Source organism: Pan paniscus, chromosome 13, assembly GCF_029289425.2.
Source record: "Pan paniscus chromosome 13, NHGRI_mPanPan1-v2.0_pri, whole genome shotgun sequence".
In the NCBI taxonomy this organism is placed as follows: Eukaryota; Metazoa; Chordata; class Mammalia; order Primates; family Hominidae; genus Pan; species Pan paniscus.
Genome location: NC_073262.2, coordinates 19,840,258 through 19,859,640, shown reverse-complemented (window position 1 = coordinate 19,859,640; position 19,383 = coordinate 19,840,258). Strand labels below are relative to the sequence as shown.

Below are 19,383 nucleotides of genomic sequence, written 5' to 3'. Positions count from 1 at the left end.
AGCAAGTGGCACAGCTGGAATTTGAATCCAGGCATTCTAGTTACAGAGCTCTCACTTTTAAGCCCTGTATAACTTAGGGATCCTGTTTTGGGTATCTTGTTTTATTTATACAAAGCTGGCTGAGACTAAATAAATTTAGACATAGCAGTGTCATCACTTGGAGCCCACAGGACCCAAAGACTTATCTGCATGTAGTGATGTGCTTGGCTCCCCCACCTCACATTCTGCCTTCGAACCTTCATGGCTGCAGCCACCTAATTCCACCTGTCAAACGCCCACATTTGCCACCAAATGAAGCTCTTACTGTGCACGAGCCTTGCAGATGGTGCTGCTTTCACTCACTGTATGTGATACCAGTAACTGGCTCCTTCATATCTGAATCTGGCCAGGCTGGTCAAGTCTGGTTGTCTCTTGTCCCTAGCCTGGACCATCCTGCCACTACAATCACAAACAGCACCCAGCGAATACGGTAGTTCCCCCTTATCCTCCAGGGATACATTCCTGGATCCCCAGTGGATGTCTGAAACTGTGGACAACACTGAACCCTCTCTCTGTTCTTTCCTATACATTACCTGTGACAAAGTTTAGTTTATAAATTAGCACACTGAGATTAACATAAAACAATTACAATATACTGTAATAAAAGTCATGTAAATGTGGCCTCTCAAAGTATCTTATTGTGACTACAGGTAATGGAGATCATACATGAGGCTGCTAATGGACCTGAAGTAAGTTCTCATACAGCAGGGCCAACCCTGTCCACTTTGTTTATATGCTTTTCTCACAAAACCTCTAGAGACTGACTCATACTAGAGGTAAACAATCTCAAGACTACTGAGCACAAGACATACTGAGATAGGGACAGCCAGTTTGGCACATTCAAGTAGGTATCTTGAACCTAAATCCTGGCAGACCAAACAAGGGTCAACAAAGCATCCATAAACGAAATACAACATTGAAGTAATTATTTAATGACACAGGAAAATAACATGTTATGAAACAAGCTGGTTACAAGTAGTAGGTAGATGACTTAATTTTTGATAAAAAAATTAAAAAGCATGAACATGCATATAAAAATTAGATTATGTACAAAATACCAACAGTATTTACTTCTGCCCAGTAATTAAATATTCTTCCCTTTGTTTTTGTCTTTTAAAAAACATTATTTCTGAAAAAAAAAATCAGAAAAACATGATCGTGGAGAGAATTATTAAACACCAGGAATTAGGAACTCAAGAAGCTAAGCCAGGAGCTCAGCAGTCAAGGCTGGAAGTCCAGGACAGGTCCGACCAGGGTGATGGTGGCCAAGCCCAGAAATGGAAGATTGTTCTTTTCTTTTCCTACTGGAATGTTCTTTACCAGTGTTCTCTATATTCGATGTTAGCACACTTATTTAATGGGATCCTATGATTAACTGGCACAACAGCAAAATGATGCTAGCAACTTTGGCTTTGAACTGCTACAAAATGTACTATCTTGTAGTTATATACTGTACAAAACACACTAGAAATCAAGTGCTCCTACAACGAAAAACTCATCTGACTAAATCACTGATTTTGCTGTTTTTTTTTCTAACTTTGTTCATTTTCAATCTTCACAGCAAATGTATTTTTTGTTTCAGGGCCTGGAAGAGGTATTTTTTTCTCAGAAAGAAGCTAACATTAATGTGTGCTGGGCACCGTCTGACAGCTTGGCTCTAACTCCAAGTAAGTTGCCCTTGTCTTCTAAGTACTCTACAGAGTGCAAAGGCTTACCAAATCCAAACCACCTTGAATTAAACAAATCTTAATGAGGAGCATCATCGTTCTTTGTATGTGTGTTTTTAAAGTCTTTGTTATGTTACCAAATGAAGAAATGCAGTACATTACACCTCTATTGATGTAAATGAGGCTCAAACATCTCAATTCCATCCTCTTCCTACCCCCCAGCCATCAAACGTTATAACTGCTTAGTGACACTTTATTCAAATTACAACCCATAGTTTTTGCTCCAAAAAATGCAACACCTGAGAAAGGCCTGTTGCTTTAAAATCAAGAATCTATAAAAGCAATGTCACCCTAATCTTAAGATGCTTCTTAGGTATTTCCCAAAGCTCTTTGCTCTTTTATACTGCAGCATTTTCAGGAGGAGTCATTAGATACTGTCAAGGTCCAAGAAATAACTAAAAACAAAAAATAACCTGAGACTCTTTTCTGCACCGCCACCAGCTGCCCAGTACACTAGGTCACCTTTTACAGCAGTGAGCACAGCAATCCATGCCACAAAAATCTTCACAAAACAAGAAGGAAAGGTACAAAAAGAATTATATTAAAATGGTAACATACACTTGTATGAGGGAGGGATATTTAAAATTAAAATATTATCATCACAAGAAACACCAGATATTCCTTGCTCTGCCCTTGGGCAACCAAGAAACTTAAAGCCTGTTTTATAACCCAGAAATAAAAGAGAGACTTGATAGAAGTAACAGTGCTCAGTGCTTGCAACCCAAGTCAATTTATACTCTTGTTAGGTAAGTCCAAATTCTAAAGTCTACAAAAATCCTGTTAAATCAAGGGGGAAAAAAATTCATTTTAGGACAAAGTTATTCAAGATGAAAGGAAGGCATGTGTTCAGTGAGAGAACTGCCTGCTGTCGGATGATTTCTTGCTAATGTGTTTAAAGATTTTGGATTTCTCAACTTTCTTGGTTTTCTGGTAGCCAAATCCACCACCACCTCCTCGCTTTTTCTGCTTGCCTTCATTACTGTTGACGTCTGGAGGCAAACATTAAGGAAATCAAGCAAAAAAGATAATGAACTCCAATCTAACATCTACACAGAGAAAAAAACCAGCATGAACACTACTGTTCCTCCACAACCCCATTCTCAACAATGAAAATGTGGGAACATAAGCCTATGCAATACATTTCCAGAAAATCAGGAGTGGCCACGTGACTGTGGACTTAAATTAGCAGGTATGATTTTAAACTTCGGTGTGTAATAGTCATATTAATTATTTCTTCCACACAATGAAATTCATGACAGTGAATAAGGATTTATGAGTTTAATCAGGAAGTTGGTAGGAGCACATGAAAAAAACACCTCCTGTGTCAAAACAAATGACTATCATTTCTCTTCGGAATTGATTTAGGAATGCCTAAGTGAAGGAGCTGCTCTTCCTTCCACAGGACTCGACATACATTCATTTCAGCTGACATTTACTCAATGCTTACAATGGGGATGGTGACCCAAAATTTGGTCCTCTAGTTCCCTCAGAAGTTACCCCTATGGCACTGAAGCACAGGCCTCATTTCAGCTGCTCAGTTTCTTCTTCTGAAAGGCACAAATTATAAATCACAACTGAAGCAACTGGAAGTACTCCTGCCTTTTATCTTAAGCAACACCTAAGTTTTATTTTCTTTTGCTGAACTTGCCACTTTCTTGCATAAAATCCTTCAGGGGTTCTAAGATGATTAAAACTCCTTGAAAGGTCCCATCCTGTCTTTAGCTTCAAAACACCCCATTCACCTAAGTACCCTGCACAGTGCAGCCTCAGCAAACACTGAAGTTTTCATTTTTTTAACCTGTGTTTCTGCCTGGAACACACAACTGTCTCTGTCTCTCCTTGACAGTCAAATTTCTTTGTCTTTTGAAGGCTCAAGGCATAAGCTGCCTTGTCCCTGTAACCCCATCCTAATGATTAAGCCCTGCTTACCCCATCCAACCTCTATGTCCTGTGCTAGCACAGACAAGCAGACATCGACCAGGGTGAACACTGGAGCCTCCAGTCTGAGCCAGAACACATACCAATCCACTGCAAAGCCCCAAATGCCCCTCTGTCAAGCTTTTGTTCCTCAGTCACAGGATAACTTCATTAAAGAAAAGGATACTCAGATCAACGAAGGGAGGCACCTTGAAACCAAATGACAGAGCAACCTGAGGCAAATTTAGGTTATTAACATTAAAGATCTGTTTCAGAGAATGGGAATCATAGGCTCGTATGTATGACTTATATGCTTCCTGGGCTGACTTATGAAGAAAGTAATTCTTTTCAATCAATTTCTCAAGCTGAAATAGAAAGAAACACTGGTTTTAATAAACAAAAACAAACAAAAACCTCCAAAACACCAGATTTTAAATATCCTAGAGCAAAGCCACTCCATGGAAAACATTTAAAGAGGGCACAGAGTGGTGATAACTAGAATAGCAAGAAACCTTATACACCACACAGCCTGATCCTAACTTTAGGACAGGGTAGACTTCAAAGGACAGTGATTGCCCAGTGAATCACTACAAACAGAGTGCTGGGACAAGGTTCCTGTTTACTCACAAACGTTTAAAAAGCACATACCTGAGACTGAATGTCAGAAATCTTAGACCAGGAAAAGTCAAACTCACTTAATGGAACCTAGAAATCAAAAGTATTAAGATTAGTAAAGCAGGATGATCAGCATTCCGATACTGGGTACTGAAGACAGGGAAGGATGAACCGGCCTATGAAATTCCCTCAGGACAGAAAGGAAAATCTGCTTTTTCTAGTCTCCCAATGTTGATGGGAAAGTTACATCTTTGCTCTGCTGAGTTAGGCAATCTGCACTTCTTTCTTTCTGAAAGGCAAGGAACTGGATAGGGACACAGTCAGTAAAGCACTTTTCTGTAAGAATCTCTATAATCCTGACTATTTGCAACCATGAATCAGCTTGAAGCTTCTAGTCAGAAGGGCCATCAGCCCCTTTTCTCCATGTCAGAAGAGGGACCCTAATACCCCCACAGTCCTGTATTGAGGCTTGTGACACTGGAGGCCATGATGACCACAAACTCCTACAGGATGGATCTGCCATCAGTTATCACTCATTAGATAACTAGAAAAGCAACAGGCCTGTGCCAGGTGCTAGAGAGAAAATAGGTGCCTAACTCATGGACTCTGCCCTCAGAGAGCTTGCCGTCTTGAGGGGGAGAAAGATAAGTAATGAAATGTCAACCTGTAGATTCTGGATATTAGCCCTTTGTCAGATAGGTAGATTGCAAAAATTTTCTCCCATTCTGTAGGTTGCCTGTTCACTCTGATGGTAGTTTCTTTTGCTGTGCAGAAGCTCTTTAATTAGATCCCATTTGTCAATTTTGGCTAGGACTAATACCCAGAATCTACTAAGAACTTAAACAAATTTACAAGAAAAAATCAAACAACCCAATCAAAAAGTGGGCGAAGGATATGAACACACACTTCTCAAAAGAAGACATTTATGCAGCCAACAGACATGAAAAAATGCTCATCATCACTGGCCATCAGAGAAATCCAAATCAAAATCACAATGAGATACCATCTCACACCAGTTAAAATGGCGATCATTAAAAAGTCAGGAAACAACAGGTGCTGGAGGAGATGTGGAGAAACAGGAACACTTTTACACTGTTGGTGGGACTGTAAACTAGTTCATCCATTGTGGAAGACAGTGTGACGATTCCTCAAGGATCTAGACCTAGAAATACCATTTGACCCAGCCATCCCATTACTGGGTATATACCCAAAGGATTATAAATCATGCTGCTATAAAGACACATGCACACGTAGGTTTATTCACAATAACAAAGACTTGGAACCAACCCAAATGCCCATCAATGACAGACTGGATTAAGAAAATGTGGCACATATACACCATGGAATACTATGCAGCCATAAAAAAGGATGAGTTCATGTCCTTTGTAGGGACATGGATGACGCTGGAAACCATCATTCTGAGCAAACTATTGCAAGGACAGAAAACCAAACACCGCATGTTCTCACTCACAGGTGGGAAATGAACAATGAGAACACTTGGACACAGGGTGGTGAATATCACACACCGGGGCCTGTCGTGGGGTCGGGGGAGGGGGGAGGGATAGCATTAGGAGATATACCTAACGTATATGACGAGTTTATGGGTGCAGCACACCAACATGGCACATGAATACATATGTAACAAACCTGCACATGGTGCACATGTACCCTAGAACTTAAAGTGTAATAATAATAAAAAAAGAAAGAAAGAAAGAAATGTCAACCTGATGAGCACCTGTGCTGTGGGAACAAGGAGGCAGGAGATCAGCGATGGCTTCCCAGCAAAGACAGAGGCGAGCTGAAACCAAGCATTCTGGACAAAGTGTGCAAAAGCTGTAGAGCAATTTCAGGGAACTGCCTGCAGTTACAGGGTAGAGGAAGCCTATCAGCAAGACTATGCCAGAAAGGCCAATGAGGATGTAAATGTCAGGCAGGAGAAGGCCTGATATGCATCCCCCACATGGCCTAGCAATGAAGAGGCCACTTAGGGTTCTGATGGATTCAATTCTGGTGTGATAGTAGAAAGCTAAAGCCAAATTCGGCTGGTTAGGGACTGAGAGGGAGGTAACTGGCAAGAATATAAGCCATTTTACCAGTAAGGCTGACTGAGGAAAGGCAACAGACAGTACCTCCTGCAGGCAGGGGTAGAAGAATAGGTTTAAGGTTGAAGTTACTTTTTTACAGTGAGAAATTTGAGATGGTAAAGCGCCAACCGCAAGGAAGAGACTGTAGGCCAAGAGTTGATGAATAGGAGACAGAGGGCAGGGGAGGAGGCAGAGGCTAGAGCGAACAAGGATTCCCCACTGCTTCACATGAAGTAAGAGGAAAGAAGGGGAGCAGAAGCAGAGATGACTAGGTGTGAGGGAGCTTCAAAGGAGTGGAGAAGGTTTCAAAGAGGGCTGGAGGGAACAGGAAAGGAGAGGCTGGGACACAGAGGTGTTGCTGGGTAACAGAGCTAGAAAGCCGAGCCATGTGGGCAGTTCCTTCTGTGCTCACTTCTTGGGCTAGAAGTACATAAAACCTTACTTGCTTAATTGCCATAAGAATGGTTGTAATAGCACTGGCCAGACTCGAGACTCCTCTGACACATGTAGAAATGTTGCTTGCTAACAATTCCTACACCGAGAGAAATCTTTCTCCAAGTACAGATCTTTACCTTGGATTGTTTCAAGTAGCGAAGAAAACCCAATTCTTCTGGGCGCAAAATGAGCAAGGCATGCCCTCTCCCATTTAGGCCTCTGGCTGTTCTACCCACACGATGAATATATTCCTTTGGTGGAGAAAGAAAACCTGAGTTAACGCAGTGACTTCCACATGAGCCCATTTGCGTATCTGCATCCTGAGTATGTGCATGTCTGTACTGAGATGGTGTAGTCCCACGGTGCTGGGCCACACACACCTTCACCACACCCCCACAAAGCTGGGCCAGCAATCGCTCTGTGCACATCACCCCCAATAGGCCAATGATTGAGGCCCAAAAAAAAAAAAAAAAAAAAAAAAAAAAGGCTGGACATGATGTTTGCATTAACAGTGATCTAATAAAATGAGTATTATGTGTGCTTCATCATCAAAACGGCTTTAATCCAGTGTTTGTTGAAAATACTTCTCAATGAAGCTTATTCTACCACATATACTACAGAAGTTTATCTACTTCCTTAAGCAATTTTATTTCCTTCAGGCATCTGCTGTTCTTAAGAGATCATTCCAAGGATCTCATTTTCATAACTTAAGTCCCACTGATCCTTTTCAATCCTCTTGCACAGCCCGTTTGAGCCCTGAAAAGCCTTAAATACTTATCAATACCAGAGAAATACTGCAGTCACTGTATAGTAGGGATCTTTACCTTGAATGTGGAATGCAGTTTCCGTCAGGGAACTGGGAGAATAAGTGAACTTTTAATGCAGAGTCATTCTGAAGATATTCCAAAGATGCCAGTTACCTTAGGGTCATCCGGAGGGTCATACTGAACAATCCAGTCGACTTCAGGAATGTCTAGTCCTCTCGCTGCCACATCCGTACACAATAGTGTTCCCGAATCTGCATTGCAGAACTGGAAGAATGTGGTTGTACGCTTATTTTGCTTTTGCTTTCCCTAGAATTAAATAAAAACATCCATTAGAGCTGGAATCTTGAGGAAGACTAGCAGTAGAACCCCCAAATTGTGGAACTGTTACCCTACTTTATTTCAAGCTCATCCCTTGGCCTATGTCCTATTTCCCCAACTGTTCTGCAAGCCCCTCAAGGAGGATGGTGTCTTGCACTCTTCGAAAGTCCTCATACCCCTCCACACCCAGCAGCGCTACCCTACACAGGATCCATCATCTAGTGGTGATCAAACTACTCAGAACAATGTTTCCAGGAGAGGGCAATACCTCCAATCCTACAATCTATAGGATTTAATAAGCATACCCTGTTTTCAATGAGCTCATCATCATCACTTACATGAATGGCCAAGACGGGCAAATCAATGTAGTTCAGCAACTCATAGTGGTATTTCACAGACATACAAGATGAAAAGAAGACCATAAGCTTCTTCTTTCGGTTCTTCTTAAGGAATGTAAAGAGCAGAAGGAATCTCTTTTCAGAAGGACAAACAACATATCCCTAGAAAGCATTTAAGCAGACAGATACAAATGAACCAAGTGGACATTTTCCATTTCCTAACTTGTGTAATTTGATCAACAGCACTGATAAACAGTGTGTAAACTGTCATGCCTCACCTACAGCATTTTAAAAGTTCATTAACCCATTCACTTTCTGAATGATCCTTCCAACAATTACATAAAAACACCAAGTAAGATCCCTATAGTTTTCAGTTATTGATAAAAAGTACCTGTTCAAGACCATCCACTGTTGCATTCGCTTTATCATCATCAACGCCAACATACAATGGCTCCTTTTTCAGAGAAATCCTTGCCAGGTCTTCAACTTTTCGAGTTTGGGTGGCAGAAAAGAGCATAGTCTGTCTACGTGCTGAAACAGATACATACAAAAATAACCCCAATCTTTTAGGGAATCTTTACAATTGCCTCACAACTACAAATATTCTAGGTAGAGATATCAGAAATGGGAGATATGATGTCTCTACAGATTCTACAAATATTACAAAAGGTAAAAAGGGTATATCATGAAACACTAGGTCTATAAATTTGAGGACTTAGATGAAATGGACAAACTCCTTCAAAGACAAACAACTGAAGAAAATAGGAAAACTTTAAATAGCCTTATATCTACTAAAGAAATTTTAGTTATAACCTTCATGTAAAGAAAATTCCAGGCCCAAATGGATTCCATTGGTGAATTCTACTGAACATTTAAGAAAAAAAATCAATTATTCACAAACTCTCCAATAAATTAAAGAGAGGGCTTACATGTCAACTCATTCTTCGAAGTCAGTCATTACACTATACAAAAACCTGACATGACAAGAAAACTATGGACCAATACAATTCGTGAGCACATATACAAAATTTGAAATAGAATTTTAGTAAAGTGAATTCAGCAATATATAAAAAGAATAATGGCTTATGTTTATTCTAGAAATGGATCAGGTTTATTCTAGAAATGCAGGTTGGTTCAACATTTGAAAAATCAACCAATACAATTCACTATGTTAACTAAAGAAAAAACATGATTATTTCAGCAGACAGAAAAAAAACATTTGATCATCTATTTCTGATTAAAAATCCTCAGCAAACTAGGAACAGAAGGGATCTTCCTCAATCTGATAAAAGGCATCTATATAAAACCTGCAGCTAACTTCATATGTAGTTAATGGTAAAAGACTGAATGCTTTCCCCTAAGATCAGAACCAAGACAAGGATGTCTGCTCTCACCACTTCTATTCAGCACCATACTGGAGGTTCTGGCCAGGGCAATCAGGCAGGAAAAAAAAATTAAATAAAGAGGTGAAACTGTCTTTATCTGCACATGATTGCCTATATAGAAAATCCAAAAGGCTACAGTCATCTGGAAAGTCATACTGAATAATCATTCGGTACAGGATTAACTGTCTTGCTAAATACAAGATCAATATAAAATTCAACTGTGTGTGTATATATATGTGTGTATATGTGTGTGTGTATATATGTATATATTAAAGCAACGAGCAATTGGAATTTGAAATTTTAATGAAATACTCAGGGATAAATCTGACAAAAGATGTGAATAAACCTGTATCCCGAACCCCCCTAAATATGATAGAGAAAATATCGAATACATGGAGATATACCTTATTATGGGTTACATGACTCAATATTGTCTTCCTCCAATAATCTCTATTCAATAAAATCTCAATCCAGATCCGAGACTTTTTTAGAGGGAAGGGGGAGAAACTGACAAACCAATTCTAAAATTTATATAGAAAAGCAAAGGACAAGAATACCACAACTTTAAAAGAGAACAAACTTGGGGCTAACATTACCTGATGGTCAAGACTTAATAGGAGGAACTGGAACTTTCATACACTGCTCATAGGAATGTTAAATGGTACAGCCGCTTTGGAAAACATCTGGCAGTTTTTTAAAAAGTTAAACACACGCTAAGCATATACCAACTAGGACATTCCTAGGTTTACTTAAAAGAAAAGGAGATATATGCCTCTACAAAGAGTTGTAGATGACTGTTCACAGCAACTTTATTTCCAGAAAATGTAACCCAATCTAGCAGCAGAAAACAGATCAATACTCACTTGGGGACAAGGTATAAGTGTAAGGAGGGGTGGGAGGGAGAAACTGAAAAGGGGCAGGAGGAAACCTTTGAGTGTGATGGACATGTTCATTTTCTTGATTGCAGTGATGATGTCACAGTGGTAAACAAATCAAAGAACATCAAATTGTACATTATAAATGGGTACATATAATTATGTCAATTATACTTTGACAAAGCTTTTAAAAATAAATTATATAATGAAGGAAACCATGGTCTTAGTTATAACCAGTTCATAATGTTGCAAGTACTATAACCAAGGTATGTACAAGTAAGGCAACAAATCTGCGGCTTCTTGGGGGATGTTAGATGAGGTAAGAATGGGCAAGAGGTGGAGGATAGGACCTATGTGAAGACTGCTTAACGTGCATTATAACTTCTAAAACAGCAAAACTATTATATCAAGTTATAATACATTTGATGCTTGTATTCCAAATTACCTTTCGGGTTAATTGGCACAACTACCTCACTTGGCTATGGTAAAGTTCTGGCATTAGTACAGTTTTTCTATAGGAACAACTCTTATCTACGTCCAACAGATACTTTGCAAACCAAATGCAGATGCTACCTACTTACTTGGCAAAAGTTTAATAATTTGCTTTAATTCCTCTTCAAACCCCACATCCAAGATACGATCAGCTTCATCAATAACCAGACACTGCAGGTTTTTATACATAAATCCTGGGGTATTCTAACAAAACAAAGGACAAAGAACAACCATTAGTTGTCAGTGTATGTTTCATACAAGACAATGAGACAAGCACTACATCTCTTACCTGCATATGGTCCAGCAGACGGCCTGGTGTGGCCACAATGATGTTGATCCCATTAGCAAGTTTCTGTGCTTCAGCAGATCTGTTACTGCCACCCATTATCAAGCCATAGGTATGCACGTGGTGAGTCATCAGCTCCTTAAGAACACCAAAAGTTTGCATGGCTAGTTCTCTAGTAGGTGAGAGAATAAGGACTCCTGTTCCTAAAAATGATATATGGTAAAAGTCTAAATGTGGTTGTTACCACTGAGTCCGTAACAGCTACAATAAACCTCTAGTGAAATAATGGCACAAACAAGCAGGTGAACGCTTACCATTCCTGGGCATGAACCTTAACTTAACAATGAGTTCAACTGCAGGGATGAGAAAAGCCAGGGTTTTACCACTGCCTGTTTTTGCAGCTGCTAGAAGATCCCTAAATATTGAAAAGGGAAAGGAGAAACACATTTAGCCTACTCATTTACGACGTACTACATACACACACCTTAGGCACTAAGGCTAGAACATGAACAAGAAACGTCTACAGCGCTGAAATTGATCACCTGGGTTATATACCGAAATCATAAGTCAGAACTGTGCTACAACGGAAGTGAACACCTTTTGAACACTTTCCTTCAAACATCAGTAATTAACTTAAAGCCTTTAATGTATGCTGGATAAATGACCCAACATATAGTACAAAATCAACAGAATATACTGGTATGTTCTTTATCATCTACTAGTTCTAAAAATAGATGCCAATATCTAAGCTTCAATGTTAATCATACCTGCCTTCCAGAAGTGGTCTGATACTTTTATGCTGAATTTCAGTCATGTTTGTAAAACCCATTTCTTTTATTGCCTTCAGAGTGTTTTCATTGACAAGATTACATAGAGAAGCAAACGAAGTATCCTCAAAAGCTCCTAAACAGAAGACAATTTATCATTAGCAAATTTATCTTTTTTTTAAAAAAGTATTGCTACAGTTGCCTAAATCTATTTTGCTTAGAAAAGCTTCCCGCAGTAAGAAAAGGCTAAACCTTAATTATTCATATGTGATAATATCAAGAAAAAGACCCTATATCTTTCAAGTTTCTCCACTGTTAACGGCTGTGTGAGTTATAGTCCAGAGCCCATACTATAACAAAACAAGGGGTGGAGAGGAGGTATAACCAAGGAATTTATATAAAATAAAAATACCAAAACAAGGGAAATAATGAGAGTCCAGAGATAAATGAAATGTTTAAGAAATCTGATATAAAAGTGAAAACATTGAGCATTAATAAAAACTGAGTGTGAAGTCAATAATAAAAAAAAAAACCTGTTAATCTCACTCCAACAAGACACAGAAGAGTCAGATACAGCCACAGAATGTTAGGCTGAGCCTACGTATCAAGTAGTACAGTGGTGGTTCGGCAGAAGGCATCAAAATCACCTGGGGGTTCCCCATACTCCACATGCCCAGGGTGTAAACCAATCAGTCTTGACCTTGGCATTGCTGACATCTGGGCTGAATAATTCTTTGCTGTGAAACACTGTCCTATGCATTATAAGATATTATGCAGTGTTTCTGACCTCTACTCACCAGATCCCAGCAGACTGCTCCTAGCTCTGAGAACCAAAAATGTCTCCTAGGCTTAGGATGACCAATCTTCTCAGTAGGCTAGGGACAGAGGAGGTTCCTGGGATTCAGAACTTTCAGTGCTAAAACTGTTAAAGTTCTGGGCAAACCAGGATGAGTTACTCATCTTACTTGGGGGGCGAATTTCCCTGCTCGAGAGCTACTACCAAAACGTTTGCAATTTGGATTAAGCAGGTCTAGGGTTGGGCCTCAACATTTTAACAAACCAACCAACCCAAACCAAATAAACAACTCAAGTTAACTCCTAGACATATCTGGTTAGGAGCAGTGAATTCTAGCCTAAACTCGACTTTATAAAGGAACAAAGGCCAAAGGAGGTTAACCTCGTACAGGGCCAATCATTTTCCTATTACAGCACAGAATGAGACTTAGAAAAGGACAAACCAAGGAATCCTAGAAGCTGTTAGTGTGCATATAAAATATTTGGTGTCAGGAATGAACAAAAGGAAAAAAACAGGGAACAAAAAGAACTAAAACACCACAAAATAGAAGATAAAGAGAAAAAGCAGCAGAAAGATATAAAAAAAGTTTCTTGTTGATAGTTACTTTTTTCAGGTAAACTGAAAGTCACAACTGAACCTTCAAACCTATAATCCTCTAAGAGAGGCACATTTTAAAGAAGCTACATCTAGAAAACTTCCTGGACGTTACCTGTCAGTCCCAGGGGCAGATTGGGCACCTCACTCTCATCTTCATCATTATCTGGCTTATCCACATTATTTTCTGTTTCTTTAGGAGTCTCGGCACTTTCTTCTTCAGATTTCCCTTTGTTTTCAGTTTTTGCTTTTTTCGTATCTTTGGTTTTAAAAGACAAAAGCCGAAAAAATTTTTCTTTAAAATAGAATTCCAAATGAGATCAACAAACGGAAGATCTCTGATGTAAAGACGTATATTTTCAAAGCTAAGTATATTCTGTATTAATTTGTTAAGAATTCTGTTTGGTGAAAAACGATTGGTTGTATTTAAAAACCCAGGGTACGGACAGACTTGGTGACAAAACCTTTTAGGCTTTTGTTCAACTAAACAGTATAAACATACCAATTGTAAGTTTCACATACTCCACTGAGGGGAAAGAAAGCATGCCTGATTAACATAATCCTTAAAAACTCATTATAAGTAGTCATTTTTCTTCCCACGCCAATCACTATCAAAGGCTCTTCATGTTACTAGAGAGAGACTGTAATGGAAGGGCAACAACCCACTTGCCTGGCTGACATACACTGGACTGTGCCTTGGCTATCAGGGATGAGGGTGGGAGGAAAGGCAGGGCTTCCTCCCACCCTCATTTCTACATTCACGACTTTCATGTGGCCCCAACTACCTTTTCAGTCCTACCTCTCGCTTCTCTTTTCAATGTTCGACTCTGGGTCAAATGGATTAACCACACGCTGTGTTTATATAAAACTATACGGCAATTAGTGACGTTTGAAAAGAACTTAGACCACAACCCAGGACTCTCTGTAGCTCAGTACTGGTCTCCTCCCTGTACCTGACGGGCACCCTTCCAGGAAAGAGTCAACTTTGTAGGACCTACATGTTCAAAAGCCATAGATATCTTCAGCTGGTCTCCATGGCTTATTTTGTTTTCCCTGGAATAGTTCTTAAAATGTACCCATAAGGTGGTTGGGTGTGGTGGCTTCTGCCTGTAATCCCAGCACTTTGGGAAGCCGAGGTGGGAGGATCACTTGAGCCCAGGAGTTCAAGGCCAGCTTGGACAACACAGTGAGACCCCATCTCATAAAAAAACAAACAAACAAACAAACAAAAAACCCATAAGGTTAAAACGCCCAGCATTGTGATTCAATGCTTGGGAGCAGAAATAATACCACTTCCTGGGGCATACTCAAAACAAGAATTGTGAAGGCAATAATTTTAGAACAGGATTACAATGACTTCTGTGTGTAGGCACCATGAAGACAGTAATGCATGTTTGGAAAAGTTCAAAGCTCCTTTCTAAATAAAACCCTTATTTCAGGTAAAATACATGAATAGGATGTTCCAACTCAGGGGCTGGCAAACTTTCCGCAAAGGGCCAGATAGTAAATATTTTAGGCTTTGCAGGTCATATGATCTCTGTTGCCATAAACACAACCAAATAGGCATTGCTATGACCCAGTAAAACTTTATTTACAAAAACAGGTAGAAGGAGGGATAGTTTGCTGACCCCTATCTTATCCTACCTCGATATCTCTGCTTGTACAAATCTCAATTATAATGTCCATTCTTTCATCCGAGCTTACTGAAATTCCATCATCTTCAAAAAACATTCCTTCCTTTTCCTCCTGCCATTCTTAGCACTTGGAAATTAATGTTCTATTTATTCAGAAGTTTCCTACTTTATATACTTTGTAACTAATACTCCTTTCAAAGGGAGGAATTTATGGAAGGAAAATGGGAAGAATCAAGCAGGAAAAAAGGTAACTTAAAAAGAAGAGAAAATTTCTAGAATTCTAAGGAGAGTCTTTTCTGAGAGTGAGGTTTTCTTCAAGGTTAGTGAAATTAAAAATATATTCCTCAATATTTTGAGAAAAGTTGAAATGGACTCCCTGCTTCTGCCAATAAAATGTTTCCATTAGCTACCAGGCTAATCTCTAACATACTGGTGAGTACAGGGAATTCTCATGTCATGTGCACACAATAGTAACAGAAAGAGGAACAATAACCGTCTGTGAAAAACTAAATGGCTGAAGTTCAAAGATAATAAATACCTACCAGGCTCAGCATCATTCACCATTTTTCTCTTTTTCTTCTTTTTCTTTTTTGATTCTGAATTGGAAGACTGCATTGCTGCTTCTCCATTGGTTAATAAAGTGGATTTCTGGGGAGACTTTTTAACTTTTACATTTTCCACTGCTTCTTGAGACACGTCTCCATTTTGAGTTTCTGATAAGCCCACATTCATGGGCTTTTGTTTTGATTTTTTAACCTTTCTACTTCCCATTGTTTCTTCAGATACATCTCCATTTTGAGTTTCCGATAGGGTCAGATTTGAGGCCCCTGTTTAAATAAACAGAACATATACTGTGACAAAGAAGGAGAAGTTTACTTAGAAACACTGAAATCCCAAATGAGAACTTCCACGGCTTCCTGACACAAATTATTTAGATTTTCTTCTCTTTCATGTAATTAAAACAACTTATAGTTTTATGGTGTTCCCTTATAGGGAAAGTAAGTTATCTTAAAGAAAAAATACTGGAAAAGGGAAAGCTATATTGATTTCTTAACTGCAAAAGACCGTACATCTGACTTTAAGGAGTCTAGGACAGGAAAACTTCAATGAGGTCAAATATTTAAACAGATGAGGTCAGACAATGGCAGTTACAGAATAAACATAAGTATTTGATAAACATATGATTAACTGATATATTGAAAAAGACATTTACAACTCATTCACACAAGTACTATCTTTCATACCACTTCAAAACATTCAACCCCAACTCTTCTAGACTGCAGTGAGTTGAAAATTCAGTTGATAAGACCACTTATTTGCTCCAATATTTATCATATGCAAATACAGTAATGCGTGCACAGTGACATTTCTGTGAATTAAGGACAACATATACAGTGGCTCATTCCTATCACCTAGTGCCATCAGTAACTGCAATGTCATAGTGCAACATATTACTCATGTTTGTAGTGATGCTAGTGTAAACAAATCTACTGTAATGCCAGTCGTATAAAGTACAGCACACATAATTATGTACAATACATAATACGTGATAATAAACTATGTTACTTGTTTATGTGTTTACTATACTTTTAATCATTATTTTAGAGTTTACTCCTTTTACTTATTAAAAAAAAATAAGAGTTGACTGTAAAAGAGCCTCAGGGAGACAGGTATTTTAGAAGGCACTGTTATCATACGAGATGACAGCTCCATGCCTATTGTTGCCCCTGAAGATCTTCCAGTGGGACAAGATGTGGAAGCGGAAGACAGTGATACTGAATGTGTCTGTGTCTTTACATTTTTAACAAAAAGCTTAAAAAGAAAAAAAAATAAAATAAAAATCACATAGAATAAGGACAAAAGGAAACTTTTTGTACAGCTGTATGTACAATGTGCTTGTGTTGTAAGCTAAGTGTTATTAAAGTCAAAAGGTTAAAATTTAACAAGTTTATAAGGTAAACGTTACAGCAGGCTAAGGTTAATTTAAGAATAAAAGTATTAAAAAACTAAACAGTGTAGCCCAAGTGTACAGTGTTTATAAAGTCTATAGTGTACAGTAATGTTCTAGGCCTTCACAGTCACTCACCGCTCACTGACTCGCTCAGGGTAACTTCCAGTCCTGCAAACTCCATTCATGGTAAGTACTCTATACAGAGGTACCATTTTCTAAATCTCTCATGTCATAGTCTTTTTACTGTACCTTTTCTATGTTTAGATATATTTAGCCATACATATACTTACCATTGTGTTACAATTCTCTGAGTATAGTACAGTAACATGCTGTACAGGATGACAGCTTAGGAGCAACAGGCTATATCATGTAGCCTGGGTGTGTAGTAGATTTAGGTTTGTGTAACTAGATAAAGTTCGCAAAACGACAAAAGCCCCTAATGACACATTTCTCACAATGTATCCCCTCTCCTGTTATGCGATGCATGACTGTACCTGAGAATGTCCTTACCAAAGGTTCCCTGTTTGTTTACTGAAAAAGATAAAACACCATCTTTTGTTCAAATTTACTTACATACGCGCTGAAAAGTAGTTAGTAATGCTGTAGTATTATTCTACAGGAATTAGAAATACAAGAGTATTTCAAAACATATTCCTAAAATTCACAAACCTATTGCCTCCTGCAGAATTTTTTTTCAATTAATGTCTGTTGAAAACCAACTGGGGCAAGGCACTGTGCCTCCAACCTTGCCCTCGGGGAGTTTGTATCTTAACCTGGACAACAGGTTAACACAATTACTTCAAGATCTGTGGCCCCACTGTCAGGACACTGGGACTGCAAATGAGGTAGGTAAGAAAGGTGACATTCAGATAAAATCCTTTTCATTTAGGTCACTGTGCAGGACACAAATACGTAGAAGCTCTTGTGAGGAAGTGCTACGAGAGCGTGTGGAAGTGGGTAGAGGAAGGCAATAGTATCAAAGAAGCTCTGTGGAAACAGCCAGACGGGCTTTTGGGGAAAGAAATATGGGAATTAAATAGATGTGAAAAGTGGGTGGAAATGAGACGTTTCATGTAGCATAACCGGAAATGAGGGATGAGATGAGGTGCGACTTGCAGGGGGTGAGGGAACCAAAAGCTAAGGTGGAAATGCAAAAGGCAGGGTTAGTCGTAAGCCTGGAAGTGAACGGGGAGTCCTCCCGCTCTAACGTTGTAAGAAGACACTGATTGCTCAGAAAAGTCAGGAGCAGCGCTGGAGCCACGCGACCAGTGGGCAGCAGCGCGGGTCCCGAGTGGAAGCTGCCTTTTCACTCTCCCCAACCACACACGCTGCAGGGGAAGCTGCCTCCGTTACACAGAGCAGCTGGGCCCCCGGCCGCCCGAACGCGCCAGGGCTCGCGCGTGGGACTCCTGAGCCACCGCGAGTCAACGCATCTCACCCTGCAACTTTAGGTTCCGCTGCCGCAATTTGAGGTTCCGCTTCTCGATCTTCTTACGCAGGAGTTTCATCGGCAGGTGAGACATTCTGTCCAACAAGTGCCTAGAATAAGGCGCCACACAGTACAGCTACTCAGTTCTCAGGCTGACGTTACTTCCCTTCCGGCCGCACGTGCGCAGCTCGGCCAACAGGAAACGCGTCACAGGAACGCTGGCGCCCGGCGGAACGAAAATTCTCCAGAGCGGAAATGCTTCCAGACGCGCGCACCGTGATACCTTTGGCGACCAAAATCTTTGCAGCGCCCCCTGGAGAAGTGGAAGCGAGACGCTGCACTGGCTTCACACTGTGCTAAAGCTAACTTGAGCTCCCTCTAGAGGAAGACTGAAGAAAGAACGTGGAGGGGAAGGAGGCCTTAGGGAGTCCGCATTTTTATGTTCCTATCCTCTGTGGGTGCAGAACTAGAGTTGGCCCTCCCTGTACCTGGGTTCTCTGTCTGTGGATTCAACCAACTCCCCCATTGAAAACATTAAAAAAGAACAATTAAAAATAATACAGTGTGATAACTACTTTCATAGCATTTAGGTTGTATAAGGTATTATAAGTCATTTAGAAATGATTTAAAGTATACTGGAGGTTGTGTGTAAAATAAATGCAAATATTACACTATTGTATATAAGGGTTTTGAGTATCCTAAGATATTGGTATCCATAGAAGGTCCTGGACTCAATCCCTTGTGGATACTGAGGGACAACTGTATTTGGGAAACTGAATAGAACTAAATTATATATATGCATTTCCAAACTTGTTTGGCCACTCTCCTCAGAAATACAATTTCTGTGTCACTTGGTACACATACACACATAAATATAACATTTCTCAAAATAATATTCTTGCTTTTCACTCTTTTTCCTTCAATTCCATTCATT

General features: G+C 39.6%; 1 protein-coding gene across 1 annotated transcript; it reads right to left on the bottom strand.

Annotated features, from left to right (window-relative positions):
* Positions 1-950: 950 nt before the first annotated feature.
* On the bottom strand, positions 951-18,757 carry DDX18 (DEAD-box helicase 18). The gene is made up of 14 exons (XM_003819127.4): positions 18,459-18,757; positions 15,612-15,896; positions 13,551-13,694; positions 12,046-12,181; positions 11,593-11,693; positions 11,282-11,481; positions 11,082-11,196; positions 8,632-8,771; positions 8,241-8,402; positions 7,738-7,890; positions 6,955-7,068; positions 4,332-4,388; positions 3,871-4,048; positions 951-2,755 (listed from the first exon to the last, which is right to left on the bottom strand). The coding sequence occupies exons 1-14, from the start codon at positions 18,541-18,543 to the stop codon at positions 2,613-2,615; spliced, it is 2,013 nt and encodes a 670-aa protein (XP_003819175.2). The 5' UTR covers positions 18,544-18,757; the 3' UTR covers positions 951-2,612.
* Positions 18,758-19,383: the final 626 nt, after the last annotated feature.